The 20711-nt window shown below is 41.4% G+C and overlaps 1 protein-coding gene across 2 annotated transcripts in view; it reads right to left on the bottom strand.

Annotated features, from left to right (window-relative positions):
* The window catches only part of LOC110508097 (glutamate receptor ionotropic, kainate 1), a 122737-nt gene that overhangs the window by 46325 nt on the left and 55701 nt on the right, over positions 1–20711 (bottom strand). For both annotated transcript variants that reach the window (XM_090224105.1, XM_036965396.2), the window contains exons 3-6: positions 19724–19818; positions 10767–10929; positions 5564–5745; positions 3882–3935 (exon numbers count right to left, since the gene is read on the bottom strand). In XM_090224105.1, the coding sequence (XP_090080231.1) occupies positions 3882–3935; positions 5564–5745; positions 10767–10929; positions 19724–19818 (494 nt within the window). The remainder of the gene's footprint in view (positions 1–3881; positions 3936–5563; positions 5746–10766; positions 10930–19723; positions 19819–20711) is intronic.

Raw genomic sequence — 20711 nt, 5'->3', positions numbered from 1 at the left:
TTAGTAACAAACAGGTCCTGAAGAAGGAGAAACACCTGGAGTTAGTAACAAACAGGTCCTGAAGAAGGAGAAACACCTGGAGTTTAGTAACAAACAGGTCCTGAAGAAGGAGAAACACCTGTAGTTTAGTAACAAACAGGTCCTGAGGAAGGAGAAACACCTGGAGTTTAGTAACAAACAGGTCCTGAAGAAGGAGAAACACCTGGAGTTTAGTAACAAACAGGTCCTGAAGAGGGAGAAACACCTGGAGTTTAGTAACAAACAGGTCCTGAAGAAGGAGAAACACCTGGAGTTTAGTAACAAACAGGTCCTGAGGAAGGAGAAACACCTGGAGTTTAGTAACAAACAGGTCCTGAAGAAGGAGAAACACCTGGAGTTTAGTAACAAACAGGTCCTGAAGAGGGAGAAACACCTGGAGTTTAGTAACAAACAGGTCCTGAAGAGGGAGAAACACCTGGAGGTAGTAACAAACAGGTCCTGAAGAAGGAGAAACACCTGGAGTTTAGTAACAAACAGGTCCTTAAGAAGGAGAAACACCTGGAGTTCAGTAACAAACAGGTCCTGAAGAAGGAGAAACACCTGGAGTTTAGTAACAAACAGGTCCTGAAGAAGGAGAAACACCTGGAGTTTAGTAACAAACAGGTCCTGAAGAAGGAGAAACACCTGGAGTTTAGTAACAAACAGGTCCTGAAGAGGGAGAAACACCTGGAGGTAGTAACAAACAGGTCCTGAAGAAGGAGAAACACCTGGAGTTTAGTAACAAACAGGTCCTGAAGAAGGAGAAACACCTGGAGTTAGTAACAAACAGGTCCTGAAGAAGGAGAAACACCTGGAGTTTAGTAACAAACAGGTCCTGAAGAAGGAGAAACACCTGGAGTTTAGTAACAAACAGGTCCTGAGGAAGGAGAAACACCTGGAGTTTAGTAACAAACAGGTCCTGAAGAAGGAGAAACACCTGGAGTTTAGTAACAAACAGGTCCTGAAGAGGGAGAAACACCTGGAGTTTAGTAACAAACAGGTCCTGAAGAAGGAGAAACACCTGGAGTTTAGTAACAAACAGGTCCTGAGGAAGGAGAAACACCTGGAGTTTAGTAACAAACAGGTCCTGAAGAAGGAGAAACACCTGGAGTTTAGTAACAAACAGGTCCTGAAGAGGGAGAAACACCTGGAGTTTAGTAACAAACAGGTCCTGAAGAGGGAGAAACACCTGGAGGTAGTAACAAACAGGTCCTGAAGAAGGAGAAACACCTGGAGTTTAGTAACAAACAGGTCCTGAAGAGGGAGAAACACCTGGAGGTAGTAACAAACAGGTCCTGAAGAGGGAGAAACACCTGGAGGTAGTAACAAACAGGTCCTGAAGAGGGAGAAACACCTGGAGGTAGTAACAAACAGGTCCTGAAGAGGGAGAAACACCTGGAGTTTAGTAACAAACAGGTCCTGAAGAAGGAGAAACACCTGGAGTTTAGTAACAAACAGGTCCTGAGGAAGGAGAAACACCTGGAGTTTAGTAACAAACAGGTCCTGAAGAAGGAGAAACACCTGGAGTTTAGTAACAAACAGGTCCTGAGGAAGGAGAAACACCTGGAGGTAGTAACAAACAGGTCCTGAAGAAGGAGAAACACCTGGAGTTTAGTAACAAACAGGTCCTGAAGAGGGAGAAACACCTGGAGGTAGTAACAAACAGGTCCTGAAGAAGGAGAAACACCTGGAGTTTAGTAACAAACAGGTCCTGAAGAGGGAGAAACACCTGGAGTTTAGTAACAAACAGGTCCTGAAGAAGGAGAAACACCTGGAGGTAGTAACAAACAGGTCCTGAAGAAGGAGAAACACCTGAAGGTAGTAACAAACAGGTCCTGAAGAAAGAGAAACACCTGGAGGTAGTAACAAACAGGTCCTGAAGAAGGAGAAACACCTGGAGTTAGTAACAAACAGGTCCTGAAGAGGGAGAAACACCTGGAGGTAGTAACAAACAGGTCCTGAGGAAGGAGAAACACCTGGAGTTTAGTAACAAACAGGTCCTGAGGAAGGAGAAACACCTGGAGGTAGTAACAAACAGGTCCTGAGGAAGGAGAAACACCTGGAGGTAGTAACAAACAGGTCCTGAGGAAGGAGAAACACCTGGAGTTTAGTAACAAACAGGTCCCGAAGAGGGAGAAACACCTGGAGGTAGTAACAAACAGGTCCTGAAGAAGGAGAAACACCTGGAGGTAGTAACAAACAGGTCCTGAAGAAGGAGAAACACCTGGAGTTTAGTAACAAACAGGTCCTGAAGAGGGAGAAACACCTGGAGGTAGTAACTAGCTATTTTCTGTGTGGTCAGTCAGTGGCACAAGGTTAAATAACGTGGTCAGGGAAAACTCCAGACTCCTATAACCCTCTCAACGATTGACCTTTCAGCCCTATCAATAATCCTCAAAACGATTGACCTTTCAGCCCTATCAATAATCCTCAAAATGATTGACCTTTCACCCCTACCTACAATCCTCAAAACAATTGACCCTTCACCCCTACCTATAATCCTCAAAACAAATTGACCTTTCACCCCTGCCTATAATCCTCAAAACAATTGACCTTTCACCCCTACCTATAATCCTCAAAACAAATTGACCTTTCAAAGGATATACTCAGAGAGACTCCAAACAATGGGAGAAGAATGTAATATGTATTACCATGGCATTTGAGAAAAGTGCACATGTTACTATTCCGTTAGATTTCAACACTGTGTTCACCAGCAGTCTTAATATTACCCGTGTCTGGATACCCGTGTCTAGAGACCCGTGTCTGGAGACCCGTGTCTAGAGACCCGTGTCCGGAGACCCGTGTCTGGAGACCCGTGTCCGGAGACCCGTGTCTAGATACCCGTGTCCGGAGACCCGTGTCTAGATACCCGTGTCCGGAGACCCGTGTCTAGATACCCGTGTCCGGAGACCCGTGTCTGGATACCCGTGTCCGGAGACCCGTGTCTAGATACCCGTGTCCGGAGACCCGTGTCTGGATACCCGTGTCCGGAGACCCGTGTCCGGAGACCCGTGTCTGGATACCCGTGTCCGGAGACCCGTATCCGGAGACCCGTGTCCGGAGACCCGTACTTGAGGTCTGAATTGTAAGGATTTTGGGTATGTGAAAAAAATGACATTTTATTCTATGTGACATGTCTAAGAATGTAGTAGGCTTTAAATGCCAGTATTTCCTTTCATTTAGGCTTTTCATCTAGTAGAATTCTCTGCACACTATTGAGGAAGATAAATCGTATTTCCGAAACCCACGTGTTTTGACAACAGCTGATAATCAGCTGAGGGGGACGCGCTGTACCAAAATGAACCAATGGCAGGAATCAATGCAATTGCACATTTAGATGAGGTTGTCACGCCCTGACCTTAGCGAGACGTTTTATTTCTCTATTTGGTTAGGTCAGGGTGTGATTTGGGTGGGCATTTCTATTTCTTTGTTTTTGGCCGAGTGTGGTTCCCAATCAGAAGCAGCTGCCTATCGTTGTCTCTGATTGGGAATCACACTTAGGCTGCCTTTTTCCCACTTAATGTTGTGGTTAATTATTTATTTTCTGTGAGTGTTTGTGTGCGCCACGGTCGGTTTCTGTTTTACCTGGGGTTTTTTTTGTGAAGGGTTCACTCCTATTAAAGATGTGGAACTACATGCACGCTGAGCCTTGGCTCATTTATGACAGGGAGTTTGAAGACAGCAAACGTGACAGAGGTATTCTCAGTAGCAGGAGACAAGTACTCTGGTTATTTGTTACTTACTGCATTCATTTTGACCAAACAGTATGTTCTGAATGGTACGTATTGCGATGAATACGATTAGTACACAGTGTGCCGTTTAGACACACGGCCTGAATCAAAGTAATAAAACAATCTTCTTACCAGAGTAGTGAAGAAGAAGTGGTAATACTCAGTCATCATCCCCATGGACATGATCTGTATAGGAGAGACGGAGAGAATGAGTCCCAAAGGGCACCCTATTCCCTATATAGTGCACTACTTTTGACCAGGGACCCATAGGGCTTTGGTTTAAAAAGAAGTATACTATATAGCAAATAGGATTCCATTTGGGACCGAAGAGATAGACAGAGCTCAGCTCACACACCGCTAGTGTTCTGCCCAAGCCAGCACAAATCACATTTACTAGCTTAAACTCCATCCATCCATAACTATAGCCATACCCCTGGGCCCACTGCAAATTACACACTTCCTCCGTTTCTAGCAGGGGCTCATTTTGTTTGGTATGCACGCTGTGCATTTAGGTGACTGTATGAGTAATAAATGTCTCAATTGGTACACATTCGTGTGGTGTTTCCATTAATCTGTTTCACAGCTACTGGTTTTAAATGTGTGTGTCTGAATAGAAACAAGCTCAATTTGGCATTGGAAATGAACATACTGTAGGATTTCTGCAGGGGATAGAAAATCGACTAATCTGTCTGGCCACAAAATCCAAACTGGAATTGTGTTAAAGAGGAAAGGAGATGAAAGTAGAGGAAGGGAGAGGGAAGGAAAGGAAAGGAGAGGAGAGGAAAGGAAAAGAAAGGAGAGGAGAGGAGAGGAAAGGAAAAGAAAGGAGAGGAAAGGACAGGAGAGGAGAGGAAAGGAAACGACAGCAGAGGAAAGGAGAAGAAATTATAGGAAAGGAGAGGAAAGGAGAAGAAAGGAGAGGAAAAAAAGAGAGGAAAGGAGAAGAAATTATAGGAAAGGAGAGGAAAGGAGAAGAAAGGAGAGGAAAAAAGAGGAGAGGAAAGGAGAAGAAACTATAGGAAATGAGAGGAGAGGAGAAGAATTATAGGAAAGGAGAGGAGAGGAAAGGAGAAGAAAGGATAGGAGAGGAAAGGTAAGGAGAAGAAAGGAGAGGAGAGGTAAGGAGAAGAAATTATAGGAAAGGAGAGGAGAGGAAAGGAGAAAAAAGGAGAGGAGAGGTGAGGAGAATAAATGATAGGAAAGGAGAGGAGAGGAGAAGAAAGGATAGGAAAGGAGAGGAGCGGTAAGGAGAAGAAAGGAGATGAAAGGAGAGGAGAGGTAAGGAGAAGAAAGGATAGGAAAGGAGAGGAGAGGTAAGGAGAATAAATTATAGGAAAGGAGAGGAGAGGAGAAGAAAATATACGAAAGGAGAGGAAAGGAGAAGAAATTATAGGAAAGGAGAGGAGAGGAAAGGATAGGAAAGGAGAAGAAAGGATATGAGAGGAGAGGAGAGGAGAGGAGAGGAGAGGAAAAGAGAGGAAAGGAGAAGAAAGGATAGGAAAAGAGAGGAGAGGAAAGGAGAAGAAAGGGCAGGAAAGGAGAAGAAAATAGAGAAAAGGACAGGAGAGGAAAGGAGAAGAAAGGAGAGGAAATGAGAAGAAAAGAGAGGAAAGGAGAGGAAAGGAGAAGAAAGGATAGGAAAAGAGAGGAGAGGAAAGGAGAGGAGAGGAGATGAGAGGAAATGAGAAGCAAAGAGAGGAAATGAAAGGAGAAAAAAGGAGAAGAAAAGGAGAAGAAAAGCGAAAAGAGACGAAAGGAAAGGAGAAGAAGGGAAAGGAAAGGAAAGGAGAAGAAGGGTAAGCAGACATACTGACCTGTTTGAGTACGTCTGCGGAGGTCTGGTAGGAACAGTCGAAGATAACATAGAACTCTTTCCCCTTCTTCATCTCCTTTAGTAACGGCCGGGCGTCTTTACTCTCCGTCGGCAGCTGGCGAATCTTAATCTTGATGCTGTACCTGGACGGAGCTTTGATCAGCTCCTGAAGACGAATTAACCCTGGGACAGAGAAAGGGAGGGAAATAAAAACAGATATGTTATGGGTAAAAGGGCTTTACAAACCGATCTTGGTTCAAAGCAGATTTAAGATACAGTCCGGGGGATCTTAAAGCACTTACAAATTCCTAACATATCATACGATTTGGATGACGTAGGTCAAAGCAGTAAATTCAAAAGTGACCCTTCAGATCAGACAACGTGTTTGAGAGATGAGTGAAGGACGAAACCAAACTTCAGCAATACTATAATATGACTGGAGAAGAACCAAACCCAAGGCAGCCCACATGCACCTCTCATGCACACATTTCAATTGAATACATTCAGTTGGACGACTGACTAACGTTAGGTATCCCCCCTTTCTCTTTCCCTTATTGATGTCACTTGTTAAGTCCACTTCAATCCGTGTAGATGAACGGGAGGAGACGGGTTAAAGAAGAATTTAAAAGCCTTGAGACAATTGAGACATGGATTGTGTCTGTGTGCCATTCAGAGGGTGAATGGGCAAGACAAAAGATTGAAGTGTCTTTGAACTGGGTTTGGTAGTAGGTGCCAGGCGCACCGGTTTGAGTGTGTCAAGAACTGCAACGCTGCTGGGTTTTACACGCTTAACAGTTTTCCATGTGTAACGGGAATGATCCACCACCCAAAGGACATTCAGCCAACTTAACACAACTGTGGGAAGCGTGTGCCAGCATCCCTGTGGAACGTTTTCAACACCTTGTAGAGTCAACATGGGCCAGCATCCCTGTGGAACACTTTCAACACCTTGTAGAGTCCCTGACCTGACAAATTGAGGCTGTTCTGAGGACAAAAGGGGGTTTGCAACTCCATATTAGAAAGGTGTTCCTAATGTTTTGTCCACTCAGTGTAGGTAGTGCACTACCTTCTGAACAGGACCCATTGAGCTTTGGTCAAAGTAGTGCACTACCTTCTGAACAGGACCCATTGAGCTCTGGTCAAAGTAGTGCACTACCTTTTGAACTGAAGCCTATTGGCCCTGGTCAAAAGTAGTGTACTAAATAGGGAACGAGGTACCATTTGGGATGCAGAGGGAGTGTACTAAATAGGGAACGAGGTACCATTTGGGATGCAGAGGGAGTGTACTAAATAGGGAACGAGGTACCATTTGGGATGCAGAGGGAGTGTACTAAATAGGGAACGAGGTACCATTTGGGATGCAGAGGGAGTGTACTAAATAGGTAATAGTCAGGGGGCTACAGGAGGGGATAGAGGGATTGTTTAGAGTAGGATGGTTGAGGGATTGTTTAGAGTAGGATGGTAGAGGGATTGTTTAGAGTAGGATGGTAGAGGGATTGTTTAAAGTAGGATGGTAGAGGGATTGTTTAGAGTAGGATGGTAGAGGGATTGTTTAGAGTAGGATGGTAGAGGGATTGTTTAGAGTAGGATGTAGAGGGATTGTTTAAAGTAGGATGGTAGAGGGATTGTTTAGAGTAGGATGGTAGAGGGATTGTTTAGAGTAGGATGGTAGAGGGATTGTTTAGAGTAGGATGGTAGAGGGATTGTTTAGAGTAGGATGGTAGAGTGATTGTTTAGAGTAGGATGGTAGAGGGATTGTTTAGAGTAGGATGGTAGAGGGATTGTTTAGAGTAGGATGGTAGAGGGATTGTTTAAAGTAGGATGGTAGAGGGATTGTTTAGAGTAGGATGGTAGAGGGATTGTTTAGAGTAGGATGGTAGAGGGATTGTTTAGAGTAGGATGGTAGAGGGATTGTTTAGAGTAGGATGGTAGAGGGATTGTTTAGAGTAGGATGGTAGAGGGATTGTTTAGAGTAGGATGGTAGAGGGATTGTTTAGAGTAGGATGGTAGAGGGATTGTTTAGAGTAGGATGGTAGAGGGATTGTTTAGAGTAGGATGGTAGAGGGATTGTTTAGAGTAGGATGGTAGAGTGATTGTTTAGAGTAGGATGGTAGAGGGATTGTTTAAAGTAGGATGGTAGAGGGATTGTTTAAAGTAGGATGGTAGAGTGATTGTTTAGAGTAGGATGGTAGAGGGATTGTTTAGAGTAGGATGGTAGAGTGATTGTTTAGAGTAGGATGGTAGAGGGATTGTTTAGAGTAGGATGGTAGAGGGCAGTGTAATCAAGGTGAGATTGATTAAAAGTGCCTTCAGAAAGTATGTATACCCCTTTTTGTTGTGTTACAGCCTGAATTCAAATTATTTTTATTTTTTTTAAATCTCACTCATCTAAACGCAATATCATATAACGACAAAGTGAAAATAGGTTTTTAGAAATGTTTGCACATTTATTTAAAATGAAATACAGGAATATTTCATTTGCGTAAGTATGTACACTCCTGAGTCAGTACATGTTAGTTAGAATAACCTCTGGCAGCGATTACAGCTGTGAGTCTTTCTGGGTACGAGCTTTGCACACCTGGACTGTACAATAAATGTTGCATATTATTATGTTTTAAATTCTTCAAGCTCTGTCAAGTTGGTTGTTGATCATTGCTAGACTGCCATTTTAAAGTCTTGCCATAGATTTTCAGGCCAATTTAAGTATGTAACTAGGCCATGCAGGAACATTCAATGTCGTCTTGGTAAACAACTCCAGTGTATATTTGGCTTTATGTTCTAGGTTATTGTCCTGCTGAAAGGGGAATTTGTCTCCCAGTGCCTGTTGGAAAGCCTGTGCTTAGCTCTATCTGTCACGCTCTGACCTTAGATCTCTAGTTTCTTTATATTTTGGTTAGGTCAAGGTGTGACGAGGGTGGGTATGCTAGTTTTTGTATTGTCTAGGGTTTTTTTGTATGTCTAGGGGTTTTGTAGGTCTAGGTATTTGTATGTCTATGGTGGCCTGATATGGTTCCCAAACAGAGGCAGCTGTTAATTGTTGTCTCTGATTGGGGATCATATTTAGGTAGCCATTTTCCCTTTTGTGTTCGTGGGTTCTTGTTCTATGTTTAGCTGCCTGTCTGCACTATTCGTATAGCTTCACGTTTCGTTCGTTGTTCTTTATTGTTTTTGTTTAAGTGAGTTTCTCTTTATTAAAAGTATGTGGAAATCTATGCACGCTGCGCCTTAGTCTCCTTCGTATAACGCTGTCACAACCACTAAACTTTGCAACTGTTTTACAGTCACTATTGGCCTCATGGTGAAATTCCTGAGTGGTTTCCTTCCTCTCCGGCAACCGAGTTAGGAAGGACGTCTGTATCTTTGTAGTGACTGGGTGTATTGATACACCATCCAAAGTGTAATGAATAACTTACCATGCTCAAAGGGATATTCAATGTCTGCTTTTTTTAAATCCATCTACCAATAGGTGCCCTTCTTTGAGAGGCAATGGAAAAACTCTTTGTTCACTGCTTGACTGAGGGACCTTACATATAATTGTATGTGTGGGGTACAGCGATGAGCTAGGTCGTAAAAAAAAAAAATTTTTAACACTTACTGCACATAGAGTCCATGCAGCTTATTATGTGACTTGTTAATTAAGCAACTTTTTTTTACCCCAGAACGTATTTAGGCTTGGCCAAACAAAGGGGATGAATACTGATTGACTCAAGACATTTCAGCTTTTCATTTCTAATTCATTTGTAAACATTTCAAAAAACATAAATCCACTTTGACATTATGGGGAATTGCGTGTAGGTCAGTGACACATCATTGACATCTCAATTTATTCCATTTTAAATTCAGGCTGTAACACAACAAAATGTATAAAAGTTCAAGGGGTGTGAATACTTTCTGAAGGCTCTGTATTTGTGTGTCTTGCCACATTGCAAGACAGAACAGCACAAACAGATCTGGGATCAGGCTAATAAACAGTTCTGGGACCAGGCTAATAAACAGTTCTGGGACCAGGCTAATAAACAGATATGGGACCAGGCTAATAAACAGATCTGGGACCAGGCTAATAAACCGTTCTGGGACCAGGCTAATAAACCGTTCTGGGACCAGGCTAATAAACAGTTCTGGGACCAGGCTAATAAACAGTTCTGGGACCAGGCTAATAAACAGATATGGGACCAGGCTAATAAACAGTTCTGGGACCAGGCTAATAAACAGTTCTGGGACCAGGCTAATAAACAGTTCTGGGACCAGGCTAATAAACAGTTCTGGGACCAGGCTAATAAACAGTTCTGGGACCAGGCTAATAAACAGTTCTGGGACCAGGCTAATAAACCGTTCTGGGACCAGGCTAATAAACAGTTCTGGGATCAGGCTAATAAACAGATATGGGACCAGGCTAATAAACAGTTCTGGGACCAGGCTAATAAACAGTTCTGGGACCAGGCTAATAAACCGTTCTGGGACCAGGCTAATAAACAGATCTGGGACCAGGCTAATAAACAAACACTCCAAGGGACATTTTCATCTATATAGAGTAATTTCAACTATTAGCCCTTCATAACACCATGCAGCATCACATCTAACACAAAGCAAAGAAGAGTCCTAGGCTGCATCCCAAACAGCACCCTATTTCCTATGTACTGCACTACTTTTGACCAAAGCCCTATGGGCCTTGCTACCACTACTTCTCATTCTTGGCCGATGCAAGCAAGCAATCGTTCAATATTATTAGAGCCATTGCTGCTGATGATGACAAATATAATAGCCACACATCTACAAAAAGATGTGATTACTAAGACCTGTAGCATTGCGTTGTACTAGAAAATGTTGCTCTTCTCAATGTAGCATTGCTTGAGGAACCTGCCAAGGCTATCCTCTGTCACCCTTAGCTTTTTCCTGTCCCCTTAGCCTACATCTAGGGCCCAGATGTTCCTGGTCCTTCCAGCGACATCCATCACATCCTGTCTCACTGTTCAGGTCAGATCATTGACCACATGTGTCCTCTTAAACCACAGTAATTGTCTGTTAAGATCAAACTGAAGTGAAGGGGGAATTCAGCTACTACTGAAGCTTGTTTCTCAACTTCAACTTTCACTGTCGTTGCTGAATTTCCTCTTCACTTCAGTTTGCTCCTCAATTGTTGGACCTTGGTCGGAGAATGAGGTAGTGGCAGTGCTCCCCTCCCTTTGTTTGTTTAGATCACTCACCAGTTGCATCCTCGTAAACCACAGTGACTGTCTTCCACTTGTAGTACTGTACGATGTCCAGTATGGCTCTGCTGATGGAGGCATACTCTGGGTACAGGTTGATGTAGAAGCTGTCCTTGTTGTCCACAGAGGGGTGTTTCCACCGGGTCTGGATATGAGGTACCTTAGGAGGGACATAAATACAATGTTTATTTTTCATCAATGTGATGATATGTTAAGTGATGTTATGTTAAGTGATCATTTGTTATGTGAGGAACACAAATGCAATGTTTTTATTTATTTTACTCGAGAATCGCATTAGAAACAAGCTTAAAGCTTTCATGTGTTCTCCCCTGGGAATTCTTTGTACTTTTAAATGGTTTTAAACAGGTACAAATTGTTTTTACCCCAAAAAAATCAATCAGTCAATCAATCAACCAATCAATTTTAAACAATATGATGTTATGTGATTGTGTGCTATGTTATGTTGTGTGATATGGTGTGTTATGTTGTGTTGTGTGATATGTTACGTGATGGTGTGCTATGTTATGTTGTGTGATATGTTACGTGATGGTGTGCTATGTTATGTTGTGTGATATGTTACGTGATGGTGTGTTATGTTGTGTTGTGTGATATGTTATGTGATGGTGTGCTATGTTATGTTATGTGATATGTTATGTGGTGGTGTGTTATGTTGTGTTGTGTGATATGTTATGTGATGGTGTGTTATGTTGTGATATGTTATGTGATGTTATGTTGTGTTGTGTGATATGTTATGTGATGGTGTGTTATGTTGTGTTGTGTGATATGTTATGTGATGGTGTGTTATGTTGTGTTGTGTGATATGTTATGTGATGGTGTGTTATGTTGTGTGATATGTTACGTGATGGTGTGTTATGTTGTGTTGTGTGATATGTTATGTGATGGTGTGCTATGTTATGTTGTGTGATATGTTACGTGATGGTGTGTTATGTTGTGTTGTGTGATATGTTATGTGATGGTGTGCTATGTTATGTTATGTGATATGTTATGTGGTGGTGTGTTATGTTGTGTTGTGTGATATGTTATGTGATGGTGTGTTATGTTGTGATATGTTATGTGATGTTATGTTGTGTTGTGTGATATGTTATGTGATGGTGTGTTATGTTGTGTTGTGTGATATGTTATGTGATGGTGTGTTATGTTGTGTTGTGTGATATGTTATGTGATGGTGTGTTATGTTATGTGATATGTTATGTGATGTTATGTTGTGTTGTGTGATATGTTATGTGATGGTGTGTTATGTTATGTGATATGTTATGTGATGTTATGTTGTGTTGTGTGATATGTTATGTGATGGTGTGTTATGTTGTGTTGTGTGATATGTTATGTGATGGTGTGTTATGTTATGTTATGTTGTGTGATATGTTATGTGATGGTGTGTTATGTTGTGTGATATGTTATGTGATGGTGTGTTATGTTATGTGATATGTTATGTGATGTTATGCTGTGTTGTGTGATATGTTATGTGATGGTGTGTTATGTTATGTTATGTTGTGTGATATGTTATGTGATGGTGTGTTATGTTGTGATATGTTATGTGATGGTGTGTTATGTTGTGATATGTTATGTGATGGTGTGTTATGTTGTGTTGTGTGATATGTTATGTGATGGTGTGTTATGTTGTGTTGTGTGATATGTTATGTGATGGTGTGTTATGTTGTGTGATATGTTATGTGATGGTGTGTTATGTTATGTTATGTTGTGTGATATGTTATGTGATGGTGTGTTATGTTGTGATATGTTATGTGATGGTGTGTTATGTTGTGATATGTTATGTGATGGTGTGCTATGTTGTGTTGTGTGATATGTTACGTGATGGTGTGTTATGTTGTGTTGTGTGATATGTTATGTGATGGTGTGTTATGTTGTGTTGTGTGATATGTTATGTGATGGTGTGTTGTGTGATATGTTATGTGATGGTGTGTTATGTTGTGTGATATGTTATGTGATGGTGTGTTATGTTGTGTTGTGTGATATGTTATGTGATGTTATGTTATGTTGTGTGATATGTTATGTGATGGTGTGTTATGTTGTGTTGTGTGTTATGTTATGTGATGGTGTGTTATGTTATGTTGTGTTGTGTGATATGTTATGTGATGGTGTGTTATGTTGTGTGATATGTTATGTGATGTTATGTTGTGTTGTGTGTTATGTTATGTGATGGTGTGTTATGTTATGTTGTGTTGTGTGATATGTTATGTGATGGTGTGTTATGTTGTGTTGTGTGATATGTTATGTGATGGTGTGTTATGTTGTGTTGTGTGATATGTTATGTGATGGTGTGTTATGTTATGTGATATGTTATGTGATGTTATGTTGTGTTGTGTGATATGTTATGTGATGGTGTGTTATGTTATGTTATGTTGTGTGATATGTTATTGGGACGTTAAGTTGCGGTGGTTCCTTCTTTAAAAGTTGCGTCATACTGCAGTACACTTTGCAGGCTGCTGCAGCATTCTGTGGCACGTTATATTTTTGTCAGCCATTTCTTCTGTTAAGTTGCTAGTTGCTAGTTTGACCACCAGAGGGCATTTTTGACAAGCATTTGATAGTCTTCCGTATTGGCATTAACAGAGAATTTAAAACCTTTTTTTGTAATGACATAGTATAATGGGATTGATTTTAAGAAATTTGGCTTCATTAATTTGATTAATATTATGGTGTTTCTATTCAGAGAAAAAATGAAAAACGAAACCCCCAGGGTTTCCGTTAGGATGGAAAAGAAAATATGGCGCTGTACAACGGGAGGAAGGAGTAGGCTGTCCTTGTAAATAAGAATTTGTTCTTAACTGCCTAGTTACATAAAAGTTACACTAAGAGCATATCATTTCTGCACTCTAATATTCTAATTCTTGTTTACCCAATACTCAAATGGTCATTAAGTGAAAATAAAAATCTTATTGATTTATCTAGACCAGTCCCCATGCTTACCTCAGAGCAGCATGAAACGATGCTAAAATAGTTATGGGCTTTTGGTTCTAACTTCAATATGCTCTTTAAATAAATAAGACCTACACCATTTTGAACAGCACATTACTCAACACCAGTGAGACTCATTTCACCTATGGTAGGCCTACAGTATATAGCGAAAGAAAATACAAATTCAATGACGTGACTCTCCACCAATAATTACATTAAGAGGATTGGTGGACTCTATATTAATATCTAAGGGGCATTTCTCTTACATTTAGAGGATTAGAGGTGTAACGGCTCTCGTCGAAAGGAGTGGACCAAAGCGCAGTGTGGAAAGTGTTCATGATTTTTATTTTCAAAAAACACTCAAACAAAAGTGAAAACGAAAGCACACAGTTCTGTCAGGTACAGACATTAAACAGAAAACAAGATCCCACAAAACCCAAACGGAAAATTACATGTGCTCCCCAATCAGAGACAACGATAGAAAGCTGCCTCTGACTGGGAACCACACACACACACACACACACACACAGCCAAAAACAAAGAAATAGAAAACATAGACTTTCCCACCCGAGTCACACCCTGACCTAACCAAACATAGAGAATAAAAAGGATCTCTAAGGTCAGGGCGTGACAAGAGGACTCTATATTAATATCTAAAGGGCATTTTCTGTTAGGATCTGTGAGAATATCTGGGAATATTTAAGGGGCTTTTATATCATTCTAAATTAATTAATAATAATAATCACTTTGTTTAAAAAGTAATGATATTTTGGAGATTCAGTTTTCATTTAACCTAGAGTGAGTGAGAAAAAGGCAATTCTTGAACATGGGGTGAGACTAATTTGTAAATAAATCCCGTTTGTTATGAAGCCAGTTTGTTAGTTTGTCGATGTGTATGTTTTTTCCATCTGTTGGTGTGCAACACAACAAGTTAGCTATATTTTCAGCACCAGACACTGTTCCCCTCCTATTGATGGCGCTGCGGTTGCCGCCAGTCGTTTTTTAAATGTAACCTTTATTTAACTAGGCAAGTCAGGTAAGAACAAACTCTTATTTACAATGACGGCCTACCCCGGCCAAACCCGGATGACGCTGGGCCAATTGTGCGCCGCCCTATGGCACTCCCAATCACGGTCGGATGTGATGCAGCCTGGATTCGAACCAGGGACTGTAGTAAAGGCTCTTGCACCAAGATGACGCGCACACATGGCCCCTATTCCCACTGATTGATTGTATTTGTATATTTGTGCCCTTTGGTTTCCATTGGGCGGTTTCCATTGGGCGGTCGATTATTGTTACCATGTCCGTTGGTGCGTGTGAGTACCTGTATGTTTTGGGTTTCTACCCTGTGTTTTGTTACGTGTTTGTTTGGTCTTCGTGCCCGTGCCTTTACACGTCACACCTTAATTTTGGTGAAATAAAAACAAACTATTTCGCATTCCTGCGCCTGCTGCCCGAATCATTTATACCAATGTAACCTATATACAGTTGAAGTCTGAAGTTTACATACAATTAGGTTGGAGTCATTAAAACTCATTTTTAAACCACTCCACAAATTTCTTGTTAACAAACTATAGTTTTGGCAAGTCAGTTAGGACATCTACTTTGTGCATGACACAAGTAATTTTTCCAACAATTGTTTACAGACAGATTAATTGACTGTGACTTAAAACAGCTTGGAAATTTCCAGAAAATGATGTTATGGCTTTAGAGGCTTCTGATAGGCTAATTGACATAATTTGAGTCAATTGGAGGTGTACCTGTGGATGTATTTCAAGGCCTACCTTCAAACTAAGTGCCACTTTGGTTGACATCATGGGAAAATCAAAAAAAAGAAGCCAAAAATAATTGTAGACCCCCACAAGTCTGGTTCATTCTTGTGAGCAATTTCCAAATGCCTGAAGGTACCACATTCATCTGTACAAACAATAGTACGCAAGTATAAACACCATGGGACCACGCAGCCATCATACCGCTCAGGAAGGAGATGTGTTCTGTCTCCTAGAGATGAACGTACATTTGTGCAAAAAGTGCAAATCAATCCCAGAACAGCAGCAAAGGACCTTGTGAAAATGCTGGAGGAAACAGGTACAAAAGTATCTATATCCACAGTAAAACGAGTCCTATATCGACATAACCTGAAAGGCCGCTCAGCAAGGAAGAAGCCACTGCTCCAAAACCGCAATAAAACAGCCAGACTACGGTTTGCAACAGCACATGGGGACAAAGATCATACTTTTTGAAGAAATGTCCTCTGGTCTGATGAATCAAAAATAGAACTGTTTGGCCAACTGTTTGGCCATAATGGCTTGCAAAACGAAGAACACCATCCCAACCGTGAAGCACGGGGTTGGCAGAATCATATTGTGGGGGTGCTTTGCTGCAGGAGGGACTGGTGCACTTCACCAAATAAATGGCATCATGAGAAAGGAAAATTATGTGGATATACTGAAGAAACATCTCAAGGCATCAGTTAAAGCTTGGTCGCAAATGGGTCTTCCAAATGGACAATGACCCCAAGCATACCTCCAAAGTTGTGGCAAAATGGCTTAAGGACAACAAAGTCAAGGTATTGGAGTGGCCATCACAAAGCCCTGACCTCAATCCCAAAGAAAATTTGTGGGCAGAACTGAAAAAGCGTGTGTGAGCAAGGAGGCCTACAAACCTGACTCAGTTACACCAGCTCTGTCAGGAGGAATGGGCCAGAATTCACCCAACTTATTGTGGGAAGCTTGTGGAAGGCTACCCAAAACATTTTACCCAGGTTAAACAAATTAAAGATAATGCTACAAAATACTAATTGAGTGTCTCCTGACCCCTCCTGTCTCAGCCTCCAATATTTATGCTGCAGTAGTTTATGTGTCGGGGGTCTAGGGTCAGTTTGTTATATCTGGAGTACTTCTCCTGTCTTATCCGGTGTCCTGTGTGAATTTAAGTATGCTCTCTCTAATTCTCTCTTTCTTTCTCTCTCTCGGAGGACCTGAGCCCTAGGACCATGCCTCAGGACTACCTGACATGATGACTCCTTGCTGTCCACCTGGCTGTGCTGCTGCTCCAGTTTCAACTGTTCTGCCTGTGATTATTATTATTTGACCCTGCTGGTCATTTATGAACATTTGAACATCTTGGCCATGTTCTCTTATAATCTCCACCCGGCACAGCCATAAGAGGACTGGCCACCCCACATAGCCTGGTTCCTCTCTAGGTTTCTTCCCAGGTTTTGGCCTTTCTAGGGAGTTTTTCCTAGCCTCCGTGCTTCTACACCTGCATTGCTTGCTGTTTGGGGTTTTAGGCTGGGTTTCTGTACAGCACTTTGAGATATTAGCTGATGTACGAAGGGCTATATAAATACATTTGATTTGATTTGTATGTAAACTCCTGATGCACTGGGAATGTGATGAAAGCTTAAATAAATCATTCTCTCTACTATTATTCTGACATTTCACATTCTGAAAGAAAAGTGGTGATCCTAACTGACCTAAGACAAGGAATTTTTACCAGGATTAAATGTCAGGAATTGTGAAAAACTGAGTTTAAATTTATTTGGCTAAGGTGGTGATAAGAGAATTATGTTCTCCAGGTACATCACCCAATTTAATTATATTACTCTCAGTCTGCAAACCAGAATGTGTAAGATCCTGGTCGAATGAAAACGACGGAGGCCCAGCTAAATGGTCAAAAAGGTTTATTCACGGAACGTTCTGAAGTCAAGAATACAAAACAATTCATTTTATACTGACTTCTCACGCCCACACATTCACACAGCCATACACACACACACACACACACACGCACATACACGCACACAAACAGAAGCACACACATGTCCTGCTACGCACACACTGTCTGTCTCACTACCCAGCCGACAGAGATAGTGACTTTGTCCTTGAGACTCCCAGTTCTCTCCCAAATCTCTAGTCAGGTTGGCATCAAGCTCAGACAGTCTGCGTTTATAATACCATAAAGACATATTGTCTATACCCTAATTCTGACTAGGACTACACATTTATTGATTATGATTTTATACATTCTAATCAATTCCATACAATTATATGTTTCAGGGCGGAATATTCTAATCATTCAATTAACAGACAATTCTCACCTATCAGGTGTATGTAAACTTCTGACTTCAACAGTATATATATATTTTTTGTTTACAGAACATTAATCGTGTGTAGGTAGATGTGAATTATTGGTTGTAAGTTGGGGAAGGGGGTTAACACCTAGCTCGGCTATCCGACAATTCTTTAGTAAAGGTTATTGTTCAGCTAATAGCCCATCCTGCTACGCTTGTTCAGCTAATAGCCCATCCTGCTACGCTTGTTCAGCTAATAGCCCATCCTGCTATGCTTGTTCAGCTAATAGCCCATCCTGCTACGCTTGTTCAGCTAATAGCCCATCCTGCTACGCTTGTTCAGCTAATAGACCATCCTGCTACGCTTGTTCAGCTAATAGCCCATCCTGCTACGCTTGTTCAGCTAATAGCCCATCCTGCTACGCTTGTTCAGCTAATAGACCATCCTGCTACGCTTGTTCAGCTAATAGCCCATCCTGCTACGCTTGTTCAGCTAATAGCCCATCCTGCTACGCTTGTTCAGCTAATAGACCATCCTGCTACGCTTGTTCAGCTAATAGCCCATCCTGCTACGCTTGTTCAGCTAATAGCCCATCCTGCTATGCTTGTTCAGCTAATAGCCCATCCTGCTACGCTTGTTCAGCTAATAGCCCATCCTGCTATGCTTGTTCAGCTAATAGCCCATCCTGCTATGCTTGTTCAGCTAATAGCCCATCCTGCTATGCTTGTTCAGCTAATAGCCCATCCTGCTATGCTTGTTCAGCTAATAGCCCATCCTGCTACGCTTGTTCAGCTAATAGCCCATCCTGCTACGCTTGTTCAGCTAATAGCCCATCCTGCTATGCTTGTTCAGCTAATAGCCCATCCTGCTATGCTTGTTCAGCTAATAGCCCATCCTGCTTTGCTTGTTCAGCTAATAGCCCATCCTGCTATGCTTGTTCAGCTAATAGCCCATCCTGCTATGCTTGTTCAGCTAATAGCCCATCCTGCTATGCTTGTTCAGCTAATAGCCCATCCTGCTACGCTTGTGAAAAACTAAGAATAATACTTTCCCCCCTTTCCACGTGATAAAGATGCCAATTGATAAAGTGTTTTTAGCCACAATCGGCCCCAACCCCAATTAATGCATTTGTGCACTGTCGTTAGTGTGCTGGACTTTGGGCTAGAATGTTGAGGGTTCAAAGCCTGCTCCCTGCTTGTTTCATGACATTATTATGCCTGCCTCAGAGCAAATAGCCTGGATTGTTACTCCCATCTCATTCCTGCTCTCTATCATGCGTCATTCTCCTCATGAGTGGCTCGCTTGTGGGTGTGCTGGCAGGACGTACACATTTTTATTCTGTATATATGAATTACAAATCAGCATTGACTTAAATCATGTTTCTAGTCTATTGCATTGTTACAATGTGTAATCATTGATGTCCCAGGAGCAGGAGTGGTAAACACTGTTGAAGTGTATAATTGTAATACATACATGCAGACACAGCATTATTCAATTAATGGAGTTTGATACACCTGGTATTGTATTTTTTTTTTGTTGCTAAATTGCGATTTTCATAAATTAACTTTATGACAAAAAAAATAGGTACAATAGTTTGTCTGAACATTAACTAACATATTCCCCTCAATTGTAATGTTTTTTGCATGACTCATTGTGACGTTATAATTACTTAAATTAGCTTCCACCGTAATGTTTTGTCAGCCATCTTTGCTGAAAAAAGTCACCAGGGACGGGTGGCTCGCTTACAAATTCATCATTGGAACCACTCGATATGATTGGTGATATAAAAACCTTGGGACCCAAATGCATAATGAGTGCTCTAACTCCCCCTGGTGGTGGTCTGGAGTAGTGAAGATGTGACGCTGGGTACCTCTAAGTCCCCCTGTGTGGAAACTCGTGTCACCTTTAAAGGAGGAACCACTGTATGTGATAGTGTCTCACCTCCAGAGCATTGCAGATGGACTGGACAGCACTGACGGAGGAGCTGTGAGAGGGACCAAACACCGCCCCGACACCCAGAGCCAACTGGTCACAGGCTGGGAAAGGGACAGTAGAGCGGGACTGTTATTTTCTGCATCCCAAATGGTTCCTTATTACCTTCAGAAAGTATTCACACCCCTTGACTTTTTCCACATTTTATTGTTTTACAGCCTGAATTTAAAATGGATAAAATTTAGATTTTCATTCACTGGCAAACACACAATGCCCTATGATGGCAAAGTGGAATTATGTTTTTCAATATTTTATAAACATTAATAAAAGCAACAAAAAAAAAAGTTTACATGTCTTGTTTTAAGTATTCAACCCCTAAATAAGATCAGGAGTAGAAATTACCTTAACAAGTCACATTATAAGTTGCATGGCCTCAGTCTGTGTGCATTAATAGTGTTTAACATGATTTTTGAATGACTACCTCATCTCTGTACCCCCCACATGCAATTATCTGTAAGGTCTCTCAGTCGAGCAGGGAATTTCAAACACAGATTCAACCACAAAGACCAGGGAGGTTTTCCAATGTCCTGCAAAGAAGGGCACCTATTGGTAGATTGGTTAAAATTAAAAATACATTTCAAAACATTGAATATCCCTTTGAGCATGGTGAAGTTATTAATTACACTTTGTATGGTGTATCAATACACCCAGTCACTTCAAAGATACAGGCATCCTTCATAACTCAGTTGCCGGAGAGGAAGGAAACCACTCAGGGATTTCACCATGAGGCCAATGGTGACTTTAAAACAGTCACAGAGTTTAATGGCTGTGATAGGAGAAAACTGAGGATGGATCAACAACATTGTAGTTACTCAACAATACAAACCTGACAGAGTGAAATAAGGAAGCCTGTACAGAATAAAAATATTCCAAAACATGCATCCTGTTTGCAACAAGGCACAAAAGTAATACTGCAAAGAATGTGGCAAAGCAATTA

This window comes from Oncorhynchus mykiss, chromosome 27 (assembly GCF_057628025.1).
Source record: "Oncorhynchus mykiss isolate SJ-2025 chromosome 27, ASM5762802v1, whole genome shotgun sequence".
Classification (NCBI taxonomy): domain Eukaryota; kingdom Metazoa; phylum Chordata; class Actinopteri; order Salmoniformes; family Salmonidae; genus Oncorhynchus; species Oncorhynchus mykiss.
Note: the sequence above shows the minus strand (reverse complement) of the source record. Positions and strands in the feature narration are given on the sequence as shown.